At 41.2% G+C, this 16,717-nt stretch overlaps 1 protein-coding gene across 1 annotated transcript in view; it reads right to left on the reverse strand.

Annotated features, from left to right (window-relative positions):
• Positions 1 to 16,717, reverse strand: part of CSMD3 (CUB and Sushi multiple domains 3) — a 3,551,396-nt gene that overhangs the window by 790,739 nt on the left and 2,743,940 nt on the right. Inside the window, 1 exon segment of the mRNA XM_029591914.1 lies at positions 5,365 to 5,461. Coding sequence (XP_029447774.1) covers positions 5,365 to 5,461 — 97 coding nt within the window.

The following is a 16,717-nucleotide window of genomic DNA, read 5'->3' on the forward strand; positions in this document are numbered from 1 at the left end:
GTGGGCATTTTATTCCATATAGTGGTTCCTGCTATAGTAAATGAGCGTTCTCAAGTGGAAACATGTTTTATTAAGCTTGGGTGCTGGTGTCTGGAGTTTGGCATGGTGATGAGTTCTTGTTGGTCTGTTTGTCTTGTAGAATGTGAAATGTTCGGAGAACCACTGCATATCTTGGTTATGAATGGACTTGTGTATGAGAGTAAGGGTTTTATATATAATCCTAGATGCTTCAGGTAGCCAGTGTAGGGATTGGAGCGTGGGCATAATGTGATCGTGGCGGTGAGCGTTAGTGAGTATGTGGGCAGCTTCATTTTGTAGCATTTGTAATGGTTGTAAAGTGTTTTTAGGTAGTCCTAGAAGGATGGAGTTGCAGTAGTCCATCTTAGACAGAATTGTAGCTTGCAGAACTGTCCGGAAGTCGTAAGGGTACAGGAGTGGTTTGATTCTCTTTAGTGTATGGAGCTTGAAGAATCCATTTTTAATAGTGGTAGAAATGAATTTTTTTTTACGTAAAATGGTTGTCAATGATTATGCCGAGGCTGCGGACCTCTTGTGACGTGATTGGGCAAGATTGTGATGGTAGAATTGGGTTGAGCGTGATATCGTTTTGTGCTGTGATGATGAGTAGCTCTGTTTTGCTAGTATTTATTGCCAAAAAGTTGTCAGTGAGGAGTTTCTTTATTTCTGAGAGAGCGGCATCCCAGACTTGCCATGCCTTGGGCAGAGTGTTGATAATGGGAATGAGGATCTGCACATCATCTGCATATATGAAGTGTGGGAAACCCAGTTTTGACAGGAGTTGACAGAGGGGAGTAAGCTAGATATTGAATAGAGTTGAAGAGAGAGAGGATCTTGGGGTACTCCTTGTAACAATTTTCTAGGTTTAGATTCATGGCGGCCAATTTTTACTCTGTATTTCCTATCGTTAAGATAAGAATGGAGCCAGCATAGGGCAGTGCCAGCGATGCCAATTTGTGAGAGGTGGGTAATGAGGGTGTTGTGATTGACAGTGTCAAATGCAGATGATATGTCAAGCAGAGCAAGAATGTAAGAGTGTCCAGTGTCTAGGGCTTTTAGTATAGAGTCTGAGAGGGACAGGAGAAGGGTTTCAGTACTATGGTTCTTGCGGAATCCATACTGGGATGGGAAGAGTAAATGATGCTCATCTAGAAATTCCGTAAGTTGCTTGTTAATGATTTTCTCAATTATTTTGGATAGGAAAGGGAGGTTCGAAACCAGGTGATAGTTAGCCGGTTCGGCAGGATCCAAATCCAGTTTTTAAGGGTAGGTTTTATTATGGCATGTTTGAGTTTTGTTGGTACCAGGCCAGATGTAATAGATTTGTTGAGAATCTTGGTAACAGGTTTTGCTATAGTAGTGGGGATGGAGAGAAGTGTTTTTGTGGGCATTATGTCTAGGGGGTGCATTGCTGGTTTGGTTTTTTTGAGTATAGCTTCTATTTCTAGTGCAGATGTGGTTTCAAAGTTTGTGAGGGTGGCTGCGTGGTGTGTGGTTTGATTTTGATTGTTTATGAGTGGGTTGTGTGTGGGGATGGTGATGTGTGTGTTGTTAATTGTTAGAGAATTGAAGGGTGGGGAGGGGTTAATAAAGCGAGCCATGATAGTTTCAATTTTGTCATGGAAGTAAGAGGCTAGTTTCTCACATCTGTTTTCGTCCTCATTGTCTGAATTTATGTTGGCAGGAGGTGTAATAATGCTAGAAACATATTGGAATAGAGCATGCGGGTTGAATTGGAATTGGTGGATCCTTGAGGCGTAATAGTCTTTTTTGGCTTTGTCTGTGGCTTTACGGTAGTCATGAAGAAGGGACCGGAACTTTAAAAGTAGAGCTGGGACTTGGTTTCTGCGCCATTGCTTTTCAATTTTACAGAGCTCGGATTTCATTGTTCTAAGATCAGGAGTGTACCAAAGTTTCTTATCTTTCTTTTCCATGGTGATTTCTTTGGTTCATAAGGGGCAAAGTTTATCTGCTATGTTGCTGGTGATTTGATACCAAGAGGAACATGCCAAGTTAGCATCTGTGAGGTCTAACTTATTGAGTTCCTCTGATAGAGCATCAATAATATCCTCAGATTTACATTGCTTTGGAAAGTTATAGTTTTTTTGTATTGGGAAGTGTGAGGGGTGAATTTAATTGTGCAGCATGTATCTATCCAGTAGTGGTCTGGCCAGGGTATGGGAATGCATCGGGGTAGATCTGTTTGGATGAGTGAGTTAGTAAAAATAACATCAAGCGTGTGTCCTGCTTTATGTGTAGGGCTCAATACCATTTGTTTAAATCCAAGTGCAATGTATCCAAATTTATCTTGTTCATAATTATTATGGATATCCTGCAAACCTGACTAACAGAGTTCTGAGGACCTATTGAGAATCCATAGTTTAGAAGCTTTTAGAAGTGCAAAGACTGAAAGAGTAAATAGAATATAGAATATACAAAACAAATTGGCATCCAAACTGTTAATTTAAACTTTACAACACTAAAGCTTTATGATGTAGGGTACATTTTATGTCTTTCTAAGGTGTAAAGCAGTACAATGTGCACTGCCGGTTCAGTGACTCTGACTGGCTGGACATTTGTGATAGGTCAGATTCTGATCAGGCCTCTGGGTGTGGTTATGCCAGGTGGGAGAAAGTTAGCTGACTAGTGCTGATTTTCAACAACAGCTTCCTAACTCGACTGGCCAAATCTACGTGTGGCATAAAATAGTCTTAAATTTGGTCAACCAACACTCAGGCTCTCTTGGAGCTCCAATCCCCTTTCCCTCCCTCCTGACAGGCACAACTGAAAACATGTCCAGGAATCCCATCGCCATTCTGAATCCTCTCTCTCAATCCAGAAAACTAGAATATAACCCCCACCCTCCAGCTCCCATGCCCTTCCTTATTCCTCTACCAATAACCAAAATATAACTTTCCCCCCAAAAAAGTCTGTTTTCTTGTCCCTTTCAATAACAAAACAGAAATTGTATTCACTGCACTTTCAAGAAAGACTAATCCCCATTCTAAACTAGGTCCCTTCTTGAGAGTGCAGTGAATACAATAATACTTAGTGTCAGTTGGTAGCTGCCAGAGCAACACTAGATCAGAACTGGTTAGTTGGTTATTCAATTTACTGGATTTGATGGGTTGCTTTTCTTAAGAAAAATCATAGCAGTTTACAATAAAACCAAAATGAGTGAAACAATAAAATAATGTTTGATAGGAGGTTAGACTGATTCCACTTGCCAACTCATATGGGCATATCTTGCAGCCGAGGAAGAATTCTGTGGAGGTAAATGTCAGGATCATGATGGGTGACATCATGGGTAGACAAAGGGATCAGGAGGGGGATCGGACAAGCTATATCAGGTTTCTTAAACCTAATTTTTCAGCTGGGAGGGAGGAAGATCAGGCAAGAGACCAGTTTTTTGTTTGCTTGTTTTCTACATATTGGAAATTGGAAGGGGTTGGGAAGGGTATGCAGGCTTGTGGGTAGGTGTTTTATTTACATTTTGGCTTTCTGGAGTGAGGAGGTTGGGGAAGGAGATCGGTCCTCCAGGGCATTTTTTTTTTTTTTTTTTTGTATCTGAGGAGGAAAGGAGAGTGGAGGATGAGGCAGGGGGCACATTCATTTGAAGTCTGTGGGGAGGGATGGGGATCAATGGTTTCATTTTTTCCATAAAGAAAATTCACCTGGTTAGCGCTGATTTTCAACACTATCTGGATAAATTTAGCTAGGGGAACCCAGCTAAAATAAATCTAGCTGGTCAATTTTTACTGACTAGATTTAGGAAAATATTAAACTGAAAAACTAGCTGGTTAGTTTCAAGTGAATACTCTCCTAAAGATATATGACTAAACTCAGATCGTTAACTTGCCAGTTCAGTGATCTTAAAATAGCTACCTCAATTATATCTGCCAGAAACACCTGGAAAAATTAAAATCCCAGAAGGCGACAATATCTAGAACTAGATGATAAGGAAGGGAGGAGGCAGGAAGCAAAAACAATTGTATATCCTAATTACAAAAAAATGGTTCAGTGGTGATATTTTGATGTTGTACACTGCCATGGGCAGGCTATTTTCTGGAAAGGAGGTACATAAGAAACAAATGGGATAGAGTTCTGTTAGGATAAAATAAAGAATGGGATGAGACATGGGGGATAAGACATGTGTCACTCAGGGTAACTCTTGCTCATGTTGCCCCCCAATCCCTCCCACCAACGTAGTCTTAAACTACTGAACTTTTCTGCATTTTGTATTACTGATGTTTCTGTCAGTAATTTCCTTACTGTATATATTTTTGGATATTTCCAGCATTTACACCCAAATATATACGTAATCTAACTTTCCTAGAATTTACACCAACAATGCTCCACTTTACAATTTCCTTGTTGCATTTTATTTATTGATTTTTACAGCTAGATTCAACAGTTGTTCCCTTGCTGTATGAGGGGATTCCATTTCTATTCCTTTGTTATTCTTATATACCATTGCAGATTACCCTTCTAGACTATTTTTATGCAAGATGTAAGTTCCGATTAATGTAAAGAGTGTAGCTAACCATTTCCTACTCTATTCATTTATTGTATTTTTTCTCCATCACTCCGTTCTCTTCTCACTGTATTCTCTACTTGCTGTAAACCCAAACCTATTGTAACATGCTTTGTACTCACTAGATGGAAAAAAAAGTGAGGTGTAGCTGATATTCTAGGGATGTGAATCGTTTTTTGATGATTTAAAACAATCGTCAGATATATTTTAAATCGTCAAAAATCGTTAGAGCCACGATACAATAGCAATTCCCCCGATTTATTGTCAAAAAATCGTAAATCGGGGGAGGGCGGGAAAACCGGCACACCAAAACAACCCTAAAACCCACCCCGACCCTTTAAAACAAATCCCCCACCCTGGCGCTACCTTTGCCCTGGCATATGGTAAGGGCAAAGGGCCACTGGCGCCATTTCTATTAACGCAGCCGTGGCCCGAGAGTGGGAGATCGCGCCGGGACCCCCCCACTGGACCCCAGGTAATTTAAAACATTTTGGGGGGGTTCGGGAGGGTGGGGGATTTGTTTTAAAGGGTCGGGGTGGGTTTTAGGGTTGTTTTGGTGTGCCGGTTTTCCCGCCCTCCCCCGATTTACGATTTTTTAACAAAAAAAACCATGACAATCAGATTTCCCTCCCCCCCAGACAAAATTGATCGTTAAGACGATCGATCACACGATTCACATCCCTATTCTATATACTTATGTAAATGTCTTATACAGTTAGAAAGATGGCAGGTTTTAAAGCTGGCTAACTGATGAGCTGAGCAATAGAACAGAAAAACAAATTTGAAATCTGAAATACATCCTTAAAATGTACCTGAATAACTTCCAAGTCTTGGAGCATTGTTGTCACTGCCATCATAAAAATCCAGAGAGTCCCAATTATGCTCTGTAGCAAAACTGATAACTTGTACCTATGGAGGCAAAGAATAGCAATAATGCAAATCTCCTTTACCATTATCAATAGTTTATCTATTTCTTTCTATCTGAAAGACATCAGAACATGCACTAAGAGATTTGTCAATACATCTTCCATGAGATTAAATAAAACACTGTAATCTAGAGCAGTGTTTCACAGCCCTCTTCTTGGGCACACCTAGACAGTCGGTTTTCACGATTGCCACATTAAATATACATGAGATTGATTTGCATACTCTGGGTCTCCAATGTATGCAAATCTATCTCATGCATATTCAATAATTCAATATTTATGGATATTCTGAAAACTTGACTGGTTAGAAGTGCCTCCAAGAGAGGGTTAGAAAACAGTGATATTGAAGTTAACTGGATTGTCAATTATGAGTGTGCATGGAAAACATTTTTTTATTTGGTTTGTTTGTTTTTTAGTGCATTTTGTGTCTAAATTTCATTTTAATATGTTTTTTTTTTAATTTATCATATCATTTGCTTTCAGCATTGACATTAATTTATGCAAGCTGTTGAAAATGAATAAGGCCAAAAAATGTTCCAGATCAATAAACCAAACCAATAATCGACTACTTCATTGCATCATACCTACTCACTTTAAAGTAATGCACATCCCTGCCATTGATCATTTCACAGTTTATGATGATGTAGAAAATTTATAAATAAGCTGAACAATTGTAAATTTGATCAAAATCTCAGAAACAAAATAGCTGGGATAGGGTGAATTCATAGTTCACTGTATAAACATGGGGAATACAAAAATTAGGTTTGTGTAACAGAGCTTTCTCTGCTGTAATTCCAGGTTTATAGAATAGTCTTCATTAGAACTGAGAGAAGAAGAACATTTTAGTAAAATTCCATGAAAAGTTAAAAATATGGAGGTTGATATTCAACCACATAGGGCCTTATTTTCTAAACGGATCGCACGCAATAAGGGACGTTTCGCACGCAAAATGTCACTTATCGCGTACGATACCAAAATGGGGGCAGAGTCGGCCCCGGAAGCGGAGGAGTCGGGGCGTCTCTGGGGCCGACTCCATGAAGACGCCGCGGACAACAAAAAGGTAAGGCCCTTTTCGCGTCCGAGTTTGCACCAAAAAACTACACCTTCTATGGTGGCTCTATTGGGTGCGAAATCGGCAGTGTTCGCACCTCGACGGTGCAATCACTGCCGGCTAGTGCAGGCCCACCCCCAGTTTCAGCCCCCCGCCCCTCATTCCCTAAAGTATCGCAGGCTTGCGATCCTTTAGAAAATGAGACCCATAGTGGCTAGCTAAGTTAGCCAGATGTAGCTTAACGAGGGTATTCAGAAGCATAGTGGCACTGCTGAATATACCCAGCTATCTTAAAGTTAGTTGGATAAATATATCTGGCTAACTTTAGGACAGCCCTGTATCATAACCAAAGTTAGCTGCATTTGTTTAGTGGCTAACTCTGGATATTGGGGTTAATTTAGGGGGCTTACTCTGCCCACCTATGGACTGCCCCCAACTTATGTGGCTAGAATTTAGCCGCATAAAGCTTTAAATAAACCCAATCATTCATCAAAATGTGTTATGGCATTAACCATGTGCAAAGTATAGTAATGTATGGCATGAATACAAGTTTTTGAGGGGGTGGGATCGGGGGAGGTGTTTGGGTGGGATTTAATTAAATTAGGAGCAATATCACATGGATTTAACTACACCTTTTTCCCTGGTGTTAAGCCCAAAATGCATTTCATTTTGGGGAGAGACTGAGAGAGAGAGAGAGAGAGAGACTATCTACAAGGCCCACATAGTAGGAAAGTATTTATATCTCTATAGGAGGGCCACTTAATAGATAGTGGTTTAGGTTTTAGAGGACAGTTTTGCATGTAGAGTAAGACATATGAATAGCACAGTACACTTTGGTGAAGTTTAATGTCATTTGGAGTGAGGGACGTCTCACAAAGTTTGTACTTTATCTCACCTTAACTTGATGGTACCCTTTTATAGAGTCCATCAAGCTAGGATGAGAGAGCATAGTAGATTTCATCTTTTTGAGACTTTCCTCACTCCAAATGATGTCAAATCTTCACCAAGGTGTACTGTGCTGTTTGTACATCTCACTCTAAACAATAAACCACCACTAACACCTCACCTCGACCTATTAGGTGGCCCTCTTATAGAGATATAAATACTTCCCTACTATGAAGGCCTTGTAGATAGTCTCTCAGTCTCTCTCTCTCTCTCCTTCTCTCACTCCCTACATGATAATGCAAAGCAGTATTTCAAATATTTCCATAAACATGCTTCTTTTCTTTATTGGTGGTCATTAGCAACACTTCTGAATCTAGGGGTTAGACAGACAACATTTTAGTTATCCATCTAAATGGCTTTTGAATATCGGCCTCTAATTATCTATTGATAATTAGATCTTTTTGTTTTATATATTTCCTTTTATTTATTTACTTATTTTACATTTTATTTTATAGCCTGCTACTTCTATGTTGTATTCAGGGCAGATAACAAATCTTTAAACATCCATAAAATTTTCAACAACAAAACATAAAAAATACATATAGAATTCATGCTAGTTGCAGAGTACCCTTTTAATGATTGACAATTATTCTTGGTTTGTTGTAGGGGCAGAATAAGATTGTTAATGGTTGGTATCTACAATTGTTTTATTTTATTATATTATTCATTTTGCAATGATATTTAAATATGTGATTTCTGTTTTTGTTTGCCTATTTTGTTCATTGCTTTGGGTGATTGTTTCAATCTCCAAAGTGATTCACAAATACTGTTAAATAAATAGCTGGAAATCATTGCATCTGAAGGTTACATACACACACATACAAACAATGATGTTTTTTTGTTTACCTTTACTTAAACTCTCATCAATACCCTCTGCCTGCTTTGATATATCAAATCATAACATACAGGGCTAGATTTTAAAAGCCCTGCGCAGGCGCACCTATTTTGCATAGGCCGCCGGCACGTGCAAAGCCCCAGGATGCGCATAAGTCCCAGGGCTTCGTAAAAGGGGCAAGAGGGGGCGTATCCAGGGGCATGTCCGGGGTCAGGGGGTGGTCCTGGGTGGGTCCGGGGCGTGATGATGGTTCAGGGGCAGGCCGGGAGGGCGGTCCCGAGTCCCTCGGCACTGCGGCCTGTACCAGGGGATGCCAAGGTGGCGCACGCAAGTTACGCCTGCTTCAAGCAGGCATAACTTGCAAAACAAAGGTAGGGGGGGTATTTAGGTAGGGCTGGGGGGTTGGGTAGATAGGGGAAGGGAGGGGAAGGTGGGAGGACTCGGAAGGAAAGTTCCCTCCGAGGCCGCTCCGATTTATAAAATCCAATTTATAAAATCCGGCGTACTTTTGTTCGCGCTGGTTGCGCGAACAAAAGTATGTGTGCACGTACTTATTTAAGATCTACCTCACAGTGTATAAAGTGAAGTAAGTAAACATTTTCTGGGTTCATTTTAGGTTTTTATTTTATTTTTTTCTGGGGATAAATTAGTGTTTCTTATGTTGAACAGAATGGGGAGAAAATAAGTAGAAAAAAATGAGTCAATTGTTTCCACTGATTTTCTCCCATTTTTGTTGTACCAAACACTGATAAATTCCTAGGAAAAATAAAATAAATAAAATAGAAACTCAAAAGTAAAGTCCCTACCTGCAGAAGGACGTTCAAAAAGAAATTAGTGCAAGCATATAAAAATATGTTTGTCCATTCAAGCAAATAAAGTTATATTATATACAAATGAGGGTTTCCCCTCTATGCTATTTAATGAGAGTTCATTGACTGGATGCTATTTAATTCTTGTTAGGACCTGGTGTTAATTATTTAGTGAAGGCAAGCTAAACAGTGTGATCATGCTAAATTGAGCATACTCGCAAGAGAACTCAGCTATCTGTAAACAGAAGGCCTGAAAACTGAAAACCATGGACAGGAAAGAATACTGTACAACTGTATTCATCATCCCTTGGGCATGAATACAATTGAGGACATGACTGTGAAAGGCTTTGTGTGAACCACTTAGAATTTTAGATAACACAACATAATAATTTTTAAATTATTTATTTTGTTGAAATATTTTTATTAATAAACAAGAAAAGTTAACAACGAAACTGCACACATCGACCATATACAGGAAAACACCCGTTACCAGAGAAAATGAGTAATACAACTCCAGTTTGATATAAATGAACATGTTCAATAATAATATTTTCAATAATAGTATTTTTAAGACTGGAGGCTTGCAGGATAAAGTTATAGAATACCAGGTTTATTAGGAGGGAAAAGAAGGAGGGTAAGGGAAACTCAAAAGGGAAAGAAGAGAGAATGCGACCTGTAAGGTGAAATGGAGAGGACTAGAGAGAGAAAGAAAGAAAAGAGAAGAGAAAAATTAGGCCAGTGATCTAATAGTCCAGCTCTATTATACGAGCTAAATAGAGAAAAAGAAGAAAGATAGAGAGCGCCACCATGCCTTAGCGGAGTTGTATATAATCATTAAGAGGCTTCCACACCCTGCACCACTTGCCCAAACGATGAGAATTTACCACCATAGCCTGTTCGTATTTACTAAACATGCAAACTGAGTTCCACCAGAGATGTTCAGACAACCTTTTGCTGTGTTTCCAGTTGGCCATGATATTGTGGATGGCAACCAGAAGCAAAAAATCCAACAATTTACGGGACTCAAGTGTAAGCTGTAAAGAAGGGTCCGCTCCTCGTAGAATAACTACTGAGTAAGAAAGTGGTTGAGTTATTTGGAGAATGGTGGAGGTGATTTTCCATACTTGTTCCCAGAAGAGGAAAACCAATGGGCAATAATAGAGCATATGTGATAGAGAACCTGAAACCCCATTACACGACCAACAATTATTAGAGGGAAGGAGACCCGCTCTATGGAGTTTCCATGGGGTCCAAGCAGCTCTATGCATGAGAAAAAAGGAAGTTTGGGTCAGACTAGAGCAGTGATGGCCAACCTTTTGAGCTCAGTGTGTCAAAATTCATAAAAAAGCCTAGCATAACTTGGGTGGTGTGTCACTTCTAGAAAAATCAATAATTGTGATATTTGTAGTTCTAATTAATAACAAGTTATAATTTTAATATATGTACTGTATTTATTAATAAAGCAAAAACAAATAATTCTTTACCTTGCCTGCTTAGTGACTTTTTTGTTGCTGAATTTCGTCAGCTAAATCTTCAATTAAAACACTCTCTCCCCCTCCACCCCCCCTCCCACACAAACTCTTACTCCCCTGGATTTTCTCATACACACTCATGCTCTCACACTCACTGGCTCCCTCACATACACACAAACACACACACCCAGGCAGGCTCCCATTCATTTTCACACCACTCCCGCTCCATCCTCCAGGCAGGCACCAATTCATTGTCACACACACAGACCCCCAGGCAGGCACCTATGCATTCACACACATACACCCCCAGGCAGAGTCCCATTCATTCACATGCACACACTAAAGGCAGACCCCCCTCTCTTTTGCCAGCAACCTCGGAACCTCTCTCATTCCTCTGCTGCCACTGTCACTGCTGCCACATGACTATTGGGGATGTTACTATTCTTGCACATTCCCAAAGATTACATGTGCCAATCACTAAAAATATATATTTTTTTTTAACCTTTGCTGTCTGATCTTAGTTTTCTAATTGATTGGTCACAGGCTTTTTTTTTTCCCACCTTCCCTTTCTTATTTTTTCCACCTTCCCTTTCTTATTTTTTATTTTTTTTTTTGCCAATTCCTTTTATATTGTCTTTTTTTCTGTTTCTTTTCTCTCCATCTTCTTCCCTCAAACACACAGTCAGGTTCTCATTCTCACATGCATTTCTCTCTCTCACACACACACACACACACACAGGCTCTCACTGGCACATGCTGTCTAACTCTCACACACACAGGCTCTCTCTCACTCCCACATGCTGTCTTGCTCAAGCACAGGCTCTCACTGTCACATGCTCTCTCTCACACACACACAGGCTCTCACTGGCACATGCTGTCTAACTCTCACACACACAGGCTCTCTCTCACTCCCACATGCTGTCTTGCTCAAGCACATGCAGTCTCTGCAAACATTCAGGTCCTCACTCTCACACACAATCTCTCAACTCATGTCATACACGCGCGCACACACACAGACCCTCAGCCTCTCTCTCACCTCTGGGCCTCCTCTTCGCGGGTCGCGCAGGATGGGCTCTGCAGCGGCCCTGCTACCGGGCTTCTTCCTCTTCTCGGGCCGCTGCGATTTGAGATTCGCGGCGGCCCGTAAGTGCAAGCGATGCTCCTCTTCTGCATGCAGATGCTTCTCCTCCTTCCTGCCCACGCGGCTCCGACAACGTTTACTTCCGGGGCCGCACGGGCAGGAAGGAGGAGGAGCATCAGCGCGTTCAACACGATCTTTTTCTTTGGGCTGTGGTGAAGTGAGCCTCACCACGGCCCTGCCTGTCGCTGCGCCTCCCTGCGCCCGGGGGCATTGGGGGGGGGGGGGGAGCTGGAGGGAAACTAAAAAACTAATTTTAAAGGGTTGGCGCAGCCAGAAAAAAAAAAAGGCTCGGCACAGCCAATAAAAAAAAAAAAATCGATAGTCCCGAAACGCTAGGCGTGTCAGCAAAAACGGCTCGGCGTGTCACCTCTGACACGCGTGTCATAGGTTAGCCATCACTGGACTAGAGGATAAAGAAATGTGTGTGGACACACGCCAAACATGATCCCAGGCCGCCTGGTTCGGGTGATGTAGAAAATCCGCTGCCCAGACAGAGTAAAGTCCTGAAAGGGAATTGGGGTAATAATGAGCTTTAATAAGCTTATAAATATGTGAAGCCAAATGGCCCACTGGTCTATACTTTTGGTATGTTTCTAATAGATAGGGGATGGGATTATCCGACAACACTGGGAGATGGACTTTTTTCAGCGAATTACTTAACTGGAGCCAATAATAAAATTGGGAGTTAGGAAGGCAAAATCGTTCCTGAAGTATTGAGAATGATAAAATCTTCATATCTTGAAGAATGGAGGAAAGAAACCAAATCCCCTTGGTTTGCCACAACGGCCAGTTCACCGTCTGCCCACCAATGGTAATCAGTGGATTCCTCCAAATAGGAGCATACATAGAGGAGACCCAGGAACAGTGGTTCAAGGTGCGGAGTCTATCAAAGGCTAAAAAAGCTTTATGAGTAGAATGTAAAATGGGATTGCTAGTGTGTTTGTGTAATAGAGGAACTACTGGAAAAAAGGATGAAGGGTATGGATGTAGAAGCTGATGTTCCATAGCCATCCATCTGGGTGAGTCGGAGTTGGCCACGTGAGGGGGGAAATAATATTGCCCTTGTTGAAGGATAAAGGCTAAGTGGTAGGAGTAAAAATCAGAGAAATTAACTCCTCCATTAGAAGGGATAGATTTCAGTTTTGCAATAGCTATTCGTGCCGCTTTATTGTTCCAGAGAAAGCGAGTGAGAATACGATCTACTTGCTTATAAAAGGTAGTAGAAAAAAAAATTGGGATCATGGAAAGTACATATGTGATCTTAGGAGCTAGAACCATCTTTATAGTATCTAGTCTGCCCCACCATGATAAATGTAATGGGGACCATTTGAGAGAGGCATCACGCAATTGTTGTAAAATTAGGTTTTCACAGCAGGTTACTGTGGACTCCAGTGAGGTCTGGAACTTGATACCTAAGTATTTAAGCCCTTTTGTAACCTTAGTTAAGGAAATTGAGAGAAATCAACAGTAAAACCCATCAAGTTAAGGGGCATAACTTCGGTTTTATGCCAATTAACTTTATAACCAGATATTACCGAATAGCGAGAAATAAGAGCGAAAAGTGAGTGAAGAGAAGTCTCCGGATGGAGCAGAAATAAAAGAACATCGTCAGCATAAGCAGATAATTTAAAAGTTTCAGTACGAAGCGTTATACCTTGTATGGAGTCAGACTGTCTAATGGCCAACAACAGGGGTTCTAAAGCCAGGTTGAATAAGAGCGGGGAGAGGGGACAACCTTGTCTCGTACCTCTCTGCAGTGGGAAGGATGGAGATTTCAAATTATTAATGTATAAGTAAGCAGAGGGGGAAGAATACAAAAAGGAAATCCATGATTGGAATGTTGGGCCAAATCCAAACCATTTAAGAGTCGAAAGTAAAAAGGGCCACTCCACCCGGTCAAAAGCTTTTTCTGCGTCTAATGAAATAGCTGCTGCTGGATCCGAGAGGGTAGAGGCGTACTCTTGAATTTGTAGAAACAATCGAGCATTATTAGAAATCAATCGATTTCTTATAAATCCCGACTGATCTGGGTGTATCAAGGTACTCATCAAAAAAGATAACCGTGTGGCAAGAATTTTCGCAAAAATCTTATAATCAGTGTTTAAAAGAGAAATTGGTCGATAATTGGCCACATCAGTAGTATCCCGCCCTGGCTTTGGCAACACTACAACACATGCATCTGTGAAGTGGGAAGGTACAGTGGATGAGGTAAGTAAAGCAGAAAAGTAAGTATGTAGCGAAGGATTAATGTCCTTTTGGAAGGCAAAGTAAAAGTCAGTAGTTAGTCCATCCGGTCCTGGTGCTTTCCCTTTCGATAATGTGTTGACAGCTAAAGCGATGTCTCCAAGTGAGATTGGTGCATCTAAAGTTGCGGCTTGATCCGATGTCAAGGAGGGATGAATAAGCGAAGTTAAGAACTGGTGAATGTCATTCGAAGATGGAGAGGTCTCAGATTGATACAATTGAGCATAAAAATCCCGAAAGGCTTTCAAAATCTCTGTGTCCGAAGTAAAGATCTGAGAGGACGAAGATCGTATGGAGGTGATGCGTTTCTTTTCGGATTTCTTCTTCAAATAGGAAGCCAAAAGATGCCCACATTTATTGTTTTCGGCATAATATGTTGCTTTGGAACGTGTGAGACTAAGCTGTACTTGTGAACTGAGCAAAAGATTGTATTGATATTTGGCCTTCATAAGGGCTGCCAGTGTCAATGAGGAAGAAGAGGCCATATGAGCTTTGGTTAAAGCGGCAACTTCAGCAGAAAGAGACAGTAGTTTGGCTTTTTGAAGCTTGCGAGTATATGCAGTGTAGCTAATTATTTCACCCCGAATCGTTGCCTTGAAAGCCTCTCATATCATGGTAGCAGCTATATCGGGAGAAGAGTTAAATTGAAAAAACTCCTGTATTTTAGATTGAAGAGTAGTCATAAAATTGGAATCCTGCAATAAGGATGAATTGAAGCGCCATTGATGATCGATGGCGATCGGAGTAGTCAGAGCCAATTGAATTGTGACCGCTGCATGATCCGATATCAGAATGGGGCAGATGTGTGCCTGTATTACAGATGGGATGAGCGATCCAGAGACCAAAAAAAAATCAATTCTGGAGTAGGAGGCGTGTGGAGATGAGTAAAAGGTGTAGTCTTTTTCTGTCGGATGGAGAAGACGCCAGGGGTCTGAAAGACCAGAAGTCGAAATAAGGTGATGCAGAAGCTTATTTGATTTGGTAAAATGTAGACGAGCAGTAGTCTTCTTATCCATATATGGATCCAATGGTTGATTAAAGTCGCCACCTATAATTTGAACTGCTGAAGGTAACACTAGAAGTTGAGCAAAAGCTGCGGAGAAAAAACCGGGGTCATCAGAATTGGGTGCATAGATATTGAGAATATTGAAGATTTGTTGAGATATTTTAATTTGGGCCACGACCCACCGTCCTTCAGTATCAGATAATTGATGTAAAATTTGCGCATCCAGACGCTTATGCAGCAGTATCGAAACACCTCTCTTTTTATGGACTGCTGGGCTGTAAATAACCGAGCCAACCCATTGTTGCTTCAGTTTCATTGATTCAGATGATGTAAGATGTGATTCCTGTATCAAAGCAATGTCCGTATGAAGCGATTGTAAATAACATAATATCTTCTTGCGTTTAATAGGGTGTGAGAAGCCTCCCACATTTAAGGAGGTAAATACAATATTGGTAATTGCAGTCGCCATGGTTTCACATTCTCCTGAAGGCATGGGGAGCTTAAGAAGAGAGAGAGAAAAAGATATAGTCCTGTAGGTCGCATATGAAGAGGAAAAGGAGTAGCCATGATTACGGAAGCCAAAAAAAGGATAAAGAAAAAACAAAAGGAAGTCCAAAAAAATCCACCTTGTTTCTGAGCCAAACGTTTGCCAAAATGGCTGACAGCCATCCTAGCGTGAGCAAACAGAAAAGAAGGCTCTTAAGGGAGTAGATGGGCCGCCGCCCACCACAGCAGTGCCGGAAAATGCGGTCGTTAACACCCGGGAGCCACCAAATCCATGTATAAAATGGAAGAAAACATCTTTTAACATTGTGGAAGTAAAAAAGAGATATTGTTGTAGTACGATGTCCTCCATGTAAGATGTGCAAATAAAAAAGGAAAATAGGAATCGATCACAAAATGACATATGAGGCAACTAGTGTCGCCATCCGTAGAAGCAGCTAAACAACTGTGGTTTGTCCATCGTATCAGCAGAGCAAGAGGAGTGATGCGGGACCACAATATAGACCCTCAATAAGAGAGTGGTAAAGAGACTTAAATGAGGGCTCCCCTAGTAGAGAAATCAAGTTACCATAGTAGCTGCACTTTCCACTGAGAGCAGAAAATCCTCCAGTTTAGCTGGCTGTAGGAAAATCTGTGTCTGGTTGTGGTAGGTAATTTTCATTTGTGCAGGGTACAATAGGCCATATTGAGCCCCAATTCCCCTCAGCCGAGGTCGGTAAGCCAGAAAAGCTTTCCTCTTTTGCGCCGTTGCTTTAGCAAAGTCCGGGACAAAAAGGATGTCCCTGCCTTGGTATTGAATCGGTGCCTTCGTTTTAGCTGCGGCTATTATTTCCATTACTTGAGGATAGCGGAGGAGTTTGAAAATAATCGGTCTGGGGTATTGAGCATTCCGAAGTGGCCGAGCAGGAATCCTGTGGGCGCGCTCAATTTCAAACGCATGGGAGAATTTAATGTGCAAGCATGCTGGAATCAATTCGCTCAAAAAAGCAATCGTGTCCGTACCTTCAGCTCCTTTTGGTATCCCCAGAATACGCAGATTATTCCTACGGTTTCTATTAGCTAAATCTTCCATAGCTTGTTGAAGTTGCTCCACGTCTGTGGTCAGTCGTGGGATTGACACAGTAGATATTAGTAGTGAGGAAGTCTGCGATTCCACGTCTTCCAGTCTAGTATGAAAGGTGGCAATTTGTTGGGCCATATTTTGTAAGTCCCCCCGAATCGCAGTAGTCGCT

This window comes from Rhinatrema bivittatum, chromosome 2 (genome assembly GCF_901001135.1).
Source record: "Rhinatrema bivittatum chromosome 2, aRhiBiv1.1, whole genome shotgun sequence".
Classification (NCBI taxonomy): domain Eukaryota; kingdom Metazoa; phylum Chordata; class Amphibia; order Gymnophiona; family Rhinatrematidae; genus Rhinatrema; species Rhinatrema bivittatum.